An 8,326-nucleotide genomic window follows, 5' to 3' on the forward strand; every position below is an offset into this window, starting at 1 on the left:
TGTCGTCGCCACTATTCACATCACTTGCTTCTTCTGCTTCTCTAGCAACATCCCCAAAATAAACTTTTAAATATGAACAATCTTTTTCATCAACTCTGATTCCACTGGTCTCGTCTTCCTCTTTTAACTAATCATTATCATCATCCACAATAGCTTCACAATCATCTTCTCCAGTTGCTTCTCCTTCTTCATCTCCTCCCTCTTTTCTTTTTACAGTTGTTTCAACTATAGTCTTTTTGGTTCGAATATCTTCACCTCTGATATTTTTGGTTTGAACTTTTTTGACTCTACTCGACCATTCCTCCTTATCGATAAGGAAGTTATCTCTCTCCTTCAGACCCATCTTTTTCTATAGAGTTTTCAGTTTTGTGAAGAGAGAAAAAGATGTTTGAGATTGTGAAGAAGTGAGAGAATTTGAGATTTGAGGGAGATGAATTGGAGATTTGAAGGTTTAGATTATGGTTATTTTGTTTTGTCAAAACAATGTCGTCTGCTAAATAATAATCTACGGCTGGTTAATAAAAATGTTAAAAGAGCTTAGTTAAGAATAGTCATGGTTTTTCGTGTTTAATTAGGAGTTCATGATTTTTTTTTTTAACAAAAATTTCATGGCTTAAATAGTATGTTTTGGAATCATATATCATCCCTTCATTTACAACAGAAAAAATACCCTCGAATCGGAATCATATATCATTAATATTCAAACTTTTTGCTCGTTGATCGTATCTTTCAAGTTCTTTGGCTTGTTTTTTTTTTTAATTCTGGATTAAGAGTCAAATTTTTCCTATTAAAAGATAAACAAGTAGATCTAAAAATCTAACTAATTAACTATCTGACACGTGAGTCCCATCTTTTCACCGCCAAGGAAATACAAAAATAAACGGAGAAAAGTTAATGAATGAGCGACAAACATGGCGCAGTAGTGCTGGGAATATGAATCATTATCTGCGGGCCCCGCTCCGTTTGATCCGCTGCGGGACGGATACGGATCGAGTGATTTAAAAAATTCGGTTCGCGGATGCGGATTGAGTGATTTTTATGCGGGGCGGGTACGGGTCGGCCAAAATTCAACTGTGGGTATCCGCCAACCCGCAAAAAAAAGATTTTTCTAAAAATATTATTTTTAAACAAAAAAATTTAAAAATGTATTTAATTTTAATTATAAATAGATTAATATTATTATTTTTAATAAAAATATTAAAATATTAAATTTTATTATTATTTTTAATAAAAATATTTAAATTAATATTTTTATTATTAATATTATCCGCGGGTCTAGCGGATCACCCGCGGGTTTAAGCGGGGCGGATGCGGATTTCATATATTTTTTTTACGGGTCAAGCGGATCAAATTTTTTGAATCAAAAAAATCAGTTAATCCGCGGGTTGGCGGGTCAAGCGGGGCGGATCTGACCCGCAATCCAGCTCTATGGCACAGGACTTTAAAATAAAAATAGTAATAAAAAATAAATAATATGAAGTGGAAAAAAGTAGATGAGGTAGGCCCAGTAAGTGGAACCGTTTGTTTGATAACGGAGTTTATATCCGTAAGAAGGCAGTGCGTGTCTGATCTATATATACTTCTCCGTCGTCTTGTTCAATCACTCTGTTCTCCAGCTACCATATAGTTTCAAATCAAAACTAGGGTTACAAATTTTCTCTTAGCTCTGATCAGGTATGCCCCTCTCTCTCTCCCATCTTCTTGTTCAAATCTATATTTGTCTATCTTCAAAAGATATTTCAAACTTTTTATTGTTTTAATATTATTCTAACTGTTTTTGTTTCATGATTTTCATTCAGAATTCCTGCGGTCCTACATTTATTCATATAATGTTTACCTACCGCGATTAGGTCTAATTGATTCATTTTGTGCAATTAACCTCATTCCGATTAGGAATAATAATAATAATGTGTATAGTGAATCGATTTTAGTTGTAGGATATGTACTTTTTCATGGAATGTGATTGTTGAGGCAATCTATGTGTATCATTGTGGATTGAAATTGAATTGATCTGGAAACGATTGGCACTTAACTTTATTATGATACAGACTGTGAAGACGACGTTAGAAGCTTTGACCAAAAATAAATAAATAACAATGGAGATATTTGGAAAATCACCCGTGGTTGGTTCGGCCAATGTTATCTACTTGTCTGCGATACTAGGTCGCGATGGGCCCAACCCATGTCACAAATGTGACTGGAAATGCGAGAACGAAAATGTGTGTGGAAATATGTACCGTTGCAAGCTAACCGGGTTGAACCATGTCTGTGACAAGAACTGCAACCAACGGATCCTGTATGATAACCACAACTCTTTGTGCCGAGCAAGTGGCCGGATTTTCCCACTCTCACCGGCTGAGGAACAGGCGGTTAAAGGAGTCCGGAGGAAGCTCGATGATAAGAGTCAACCCTCTGAAAGCTGTGTCAAGCGTCGCCGACGTGACGCTCAGTTTCATTCTTCTCCTTTCGAGAGGTCTTTTGCTGCCGTGAGCCCAATTTGCAGCCAGGCTGGAGATGGAATGGAGTTGAATTAGAGATCTTTTCTATCTCCGAGGGAATAATAACTTACCTCTTTTCGATTTTGGACAACTATGTAATAAGAGACGTTTGTTTATGTGCTCTTCCAGGGAGACTAGGTGTATGAAGCAGCATTTTATCTTAGTATCGTTGAACTCTATGTAGTAGTTAACGTAGGAGAGCTCATTTTATGATTCTGCTGCTCTGTTGTGGACGTTTCTTGTTTTGATATAACTTGGTGGAAGTGAAGAATAACACACATGTTTCAGCTGTTGCTAGTACTATTTTTGGCTTTTGGACAAAGTGGTTGAGGCAGCCTTTGTTTTGCCGCGTATCTTGGTAGGCCTCAACTGTTACAAGATAGTACCATTTGGTATGTTTATTACTATAGTCTTCAAGGTAATCAATAAGTTTGGTTTGTCAGTCGACCTGTAGAATAATTCTCAGTCTTTCGATGGATTTATATAATTGCAATTTATTAGTGGGAAGAGAAAATGTTGATTTGTGCTTGAGGAAAATGTGAAAAAGTGACGTGTGATTGTTGATGAAGATTCAATAGTTGACATCGTCCTTGTCAAGCTTTTGTTTTTCTTATCCAGCATATAAGTCGGTCTAGGTGCCTTTCAGTTTGTTTATGCCTTCAGTTGTTTTCTTCAACTTGGGGGAAATAGTGCATGTTCTGATTGATCTTTGATCCTTTTTTTTTTCAAATTAAATGTTGTTTCTTCTGTAACAAACCCAGGCTAAAGTAATCTGAGCAGAGCCAAATCTCAGATCCATTTAGTCCAAATCATCATAATCATAATCAAAAACGGCAAGGAGTGGTTGTGGCTAAACAAAATCAGCATCTAAATCCAATCTAGTAGCTCAGAATCTTTATGGTGGTTCACCAATAGTAATCAATCTATGGGAGTTCACTTCACATTTCATGAACGTCTATAAACATAATTCATTTCTTAATCTTTTCAGTAAACCACTAAGCAACATCTAGAAAATGTCAGAAACAATGTATAGCTCGTATCTTATATTTTTGTTATATCCATGCAAATATGTACTTGGCACTTCTCTGAAAATTGTCAAATGAATTTGCGTACTCTTTTGTGAGCCAAGGCTTGCAAGGACAGCCTCTCAATGCAGTCACCACTGCTGCTGGTTTTGCTGTCTTCCAAGGAATACTTTTTCAAGGCGAGTTATCATTCTTTACATGTATATATATTATTATGAATCAGGTGCACAAGCATTTCTTCTTACCTCCATTTTTAACGAAGTTGGGAGAAAGATTCTCTAAGCCGAGCCCCGAAGACCCGTTTTACACACGATCAAGAACTATGCTGTTGAAGCTAGCTAGGTCTAGACAAGTACGAGAAGAACTTCAAGAAAAGAATTTTAACAGATCATACGTTGCCTTTGCTCACTGATAGGTACATTTATATCGTCTCAAAGTTTTGGTTTGTGTAGCAACTAAGACTGATGTGTTGTCGTTTTTCGGAATGTGAATGAAGCGCGCTAAGAGATGTGAGCATTTTAACAGATCATATCATACGTCATCCATTGTGTTATCACTGAAATGTCTTTTTGTTTTCTTTTTCTTTTTTGCTGCTCTTGCTAGTAAGAAGTTCCTGTTAGATTCTTCTGTGCCTCTATATACTAGTAGTGTTTGATTCTCTTTATTTTTTGTTTGAATGAATGTTTGATTCTCTTTAACATCATTCTATATCCCCTATATATTATTTGAGAAGCATTACAACATTTTTTTGTACTCATGTATCATCACTAGAATGATTCTTAGAATGCTTAGAGAAATAGGTTGGTCCATCTAAATGTATAATAAATTTTTTATTAAATCACAATAAATACATTATTAATGTGCTTCATTATTTCCTTAAATAAGATTATGGAAATGCCTAATGTGGCTAAAGTATATATGACAATTAATGATTTTGAATAATAAAGATTTGATAAAAATAAGTGAGTATTATAATTATGTTTGTTTAATTTTAAGCTATTAATATAAATTAAACAATTATAGTAACCATATAATAAAAATTAAAAAAAATTACTTATATATTATATTTTAAATTTTTTAAAAACGAGTATAAATTACTAAAACTGTTAAAAGTTTCACAATCAAATTTTGTGATCAATGATTTAAAACTTTTGTTATGACATGATACAAATAATTAAAAAATAATATAAGTTGAAAGTCTCATTTAATAAGTATCAAAAATAAAAGATATATAAATATATGTATCATTTTAAATTAAACTATATGCCATATAAAAGTACATAAATATCTTAATTTTGAAATTTAATTTGAACATTTTTTTTGAAAAATTTGAAAAAATATTGACAACTTAATTTTTTAAAATATTATAAATTACTTAAACCATTAATCCCACAGTGAAAATTTTGTTATCACTAATTTAGACTTTTTGCTATAACAGATACAAATGATAAAAACAAATATGAGAAAAAACATCATCTAATAAATATTAATATTAAAATATACCATATATATATTACTATCATTTAAATTTAATTATATATCATATCAAATAGAAAAAATATTTTTTCGATTTATAAAATTTATTTATATGTTCGCACCAATTTAATTATATAAGTAGTAGATAATGAATTTTTAATTATTCAATATATATTTATTATTTCATAATATGTTATAAACATATAATATATAAAATAATTTTTATATATAATGTTCATTCTGCGCAAGGCGCGGATCTTAACCTAGTTGAATGTATTTCGTCACAAAGCTAATTAACTAGTAGATTATAAGTTATGAATTAAAAAAAAAAAAGGAATGTGCCACTATACATATATGGACATGGTGGCCTTAATTGTCGATTAACATGTTGGTAAGAGCTTTGCGTGTGATAACACAATGGATGAAATACTAATACGATTAAGTAATTAATTAATGTGTCAATATAATAGCTAGTGAAGAATCTTAATGCCGTGGGTTTACACAAACTCAATATACTATTGTTGTGTGTAAATCTGGTGACTGGTGATTCCTGAGTAATAGTCGTGGGGATAGAAGAAGAAAAACGTGACGTCAGAATCCAGTCGTTAAGCATGTCATCCAATTTGAATCGATATTAACAATGTTCCTAATCCTTCTTATCCCATGTAAATTGCAATTAAGCATTGACTGTCACAGCGCGTAGAATTCACAACCTCTACTAAAAAAAGCGCGTGGAGCCTTCTGTATGTAATTAAAAGGGGAAAAGAAGGATAAAACCGTAAGGAAAGGAAACAAAGCAAGACGTGGCTCTCTATCATTGGTTCGTTGCTTCTGTACTCATCTCGCTATTAATTAAATAAATTTAATTTCCGTAAACCAGTAAATAAATGGTAGTTTGCGAGTAGTGTATGTATATCGATCGTGTTTTCGTCAAGCTCCGAAACTCTTTGGGTCTTCTTCTTCTTCATCGTCTCTCCACGAAATACCTTTACGCTATCGTTGACGTCTCAGATGATCCAATAACCGCCTCTCCCTTCCTTCCTCACAGGTAGCTATCGAACTTACTTTCCTCGATCTGTTTGATCCATCCTCTAGATTGTAGATCTGAGTCGTTTTGAGCCATGGATTTTCCGGAGAATCTACCATCATCATCATCAGACATGGGAAGATTAGAGCAGATCGTATCTCACTTCTTCCCAAAGGCACTGCACATCGTCCTCGACTCCAGAATCCCTTCCTTGCAATCCCGTGGCCGTACTCGCGACCGCAACCTCAAAAAGAGCGACAAATGGTTCAATCTCATAATGGGAGACCGGCCCGCCGCGTTAGACAAGTTACATTCATGGCATAGGAACATCTTGGATTCCATGATCATCGACATCATCCTCATCCATCCCAGTCACCATGATCATGCCGAGACTGTGATGGAGCGTTGGGTTGTTCAATACGAGAATCCGTTGATCATGTCCCCTCAAAGCTCCGATCCTTGCACTCGTTACCAGAAGGTTTACAAGAAAGCTATCATTCTCCTGCGTTCTCTCTACGCTCAGACGCGCCTTCTGCCTGCCTACCGTGTCTCCAGGCAGCTGAGTTCCTCTCTTGCCTCTTCCGGGTTTGAAATGGTCTACAAGGTTTCCTCTTTCTCTCCTCCCGTCACTGAGACCATGACAGAGTTTCGCTTTTCGCCTGTTGAAGTCCCTCCTGGTCGTCTCTGCGCTTCTGTTACTTACCGTTCTGACTTGTCTGGCTTCAATCTCGGTGCCCACATCACATTGCCTCCCAGGATCATTACCGATTACGTTGGGAGTCCCGCCACCGATCCTATGAGGTTCTTCCCTTCTCCAGGGCAGAGCTTTGAAGCTACTTCTTCTTTTCATGGTAGAGCTGGACGGGGGCCTCCTCCCTCACCTTCTGAACGTCCTCATAGCTGGACCAGTGGCTTTCACAGACCTCCTACCCCAAACCAATCTTTCTCCCCTCAGTTTTCACCTGATTTCCACTGCTCACGTACCGAGCACCAGCTTTCCCCTCCTTTTTCGCCATCAGGTTCTCCAAGAGGGAGTAACAGTCCGAGGATTAATCTGAGGCCTGGCACTGCTCCAGTGACCATTCCTTCTTCTGCTACGTTCAATAGATACGTGTCATCTAACTTCTCTGAGCCAACTAGGAATCCACTTCCTCCCTTTTCCCCTAAAAGCACCAGACGCTCCCCTTCATCCCAGGACTCTCTCCCTGGGATTGCTTTGTACAAGAGTTCCAGAAGCGGAGAATCTCCTTCTGGACTAATTAACCACTACCCTGCCCACAAGGTTTTATTTTCTTATGCTTCTTAAATCTTTTTTATTTTCTATCTCCTCCTCACCTGACTCTGAATCAAATCTTTCAGCTGACAAAGGAAAGCAAATACGATTCAGGCCGGTTCTCTGGACTGCTGTCTTCAAGTGGCTCACCAAGATTCGGCTTTTCTAGGAGCCCGAGTAGATTATCTTCGGATTTGGAGGACCCTGATTGTTCATGCCCTTTTGATTTCGATGATGTTGACGAGTCGTCTGCTGGACTCCAGTACAGGTAATAAACCCATTACTTACTTTAAGGGTGTCTCTGTATTAGCTTTCCACGATCTCATCAAGAAAACAATTGTTGACATCTTTAGACCTTTTGCCTTTTTTTTTTTATCTCACTGTCTATCGTTTCTGGCTCTATCAATTTCACCTTTTTTTCGGTGCAGCCAAAGTCTTGACCGGAGGAAAACTTCAAGCTCTATATCACAGTCGCTACCTATAGGGCGGAAGTCACAGGACGCAGCGGTTGGAGTCCTGGTTCAGATGCTAAAGACAGCACCGCCATTACGACAAGACTCGAGCACTTACATGGCGTCATCAATGTCTGGTGTTCAGAGACAAGGTAGTTCAGTGTCAGGTACAGAATCTGAATTTTCGATGGCTCGAACTACATCTGATGCACTAGAGGAGCTCAGAAACTACAAGCAGCTCAAAGACTTGCTTCTCTCCAAATCCAAGAGTGTTGGAGGAGCAACTCGTGTCCACTGACCCAAAACCAAAAGAGCAATCAAGTTATGAGTTAATTCTCTGATGATTGTTTGTAAATATGGATTTGATGACTATTACTTCAGCTCACGTTTTAGTTTCTGTAAACGAAGAGTGTGTAAAATAACTTACCTTTGAAGTTTCAATATGTACATAAGTACTAATAAAGTTTGAAATCTTTTCGTTTCAATATTGCTAAATCTATACAAGGTTGAAGAACATCGATCGATCTTTGTGCACGTTACCAATGAAGAAGTTTGATGTAACAAATGCATACTGA

At 36.5% G+C, this 8,326-nt stretch overlaps 2 protein-coding genes across 2 annotated transcripts; both read left to right on the forward strand.

The window, feature by feature from the left end:
- Nucleotides 1–1,492: 1,492 nt before the first annotated feature.
- On the forward strand, nucleotides 1,493–2,797 carry LOC103873482. Its single transcript, XM_009151890.3, has 2 exons — nucleotides 1,493–1,674; nucleotides 2,049–2,797. The coding sequence occupies exon 2, from the start codon at nucleotides 2,097–2,099 to the stop codon at nucleotides 2,532–2,534; it is 438 nt and encodes a 145-aa protein (XP_009150138.1). The 5' UTR covers nucleotides 1,493–1,674; nucleotides 2,049–2,096; the 3' UTR covers nucleotides 2,535–2,797.
- A 3,083-nt stretch (nucleotides 2,798–5,880) lies between these two features.
- On the forward strand, nucleotides 5,881–8,238 carry LOC103873481 (autophagy-related protein 13a). Its single transcript, XM_033272196.1, has 4 exons — nucleotides 5,881–6,047; nucleotides 6,102–7,308; nucleotides 7,386–7,567; nucleotides 7,728–8,238. Exons 2-4 carry the CDS (start codon nucleotides 6,121–6,123, stop codon nucleotides 8,047–8,049), a joined length of 1,692 nt encoding a protein of 563 aa, XP_033128087.1. The 5' UTR covers nucleotides 5,881–6,047; nucleotides 6,102–6,120; the 3' UTR covers nucleotides 8,050–8,238.
- The last annotated feature ends 88 nt before the right edge of the window (nucleotides 8,239–8,326 follow it).

The sequence above is a fragment of the Brassica rapa genome, chromosome A06 (assembly GCF_000309985.2).
Source record: "Brassica rapa cultivar Chiifu-401-42 chromosome A06, CAAS_Brap_v3.01, whole genome shotgun sequence".
Classification (NCBI taxonomy): Eukaryota; Viridiplantae; Streptophyta; class Magnoliopsida; order Brassicales; family Brassicaceae; genus Brassica; species Brassica rapa.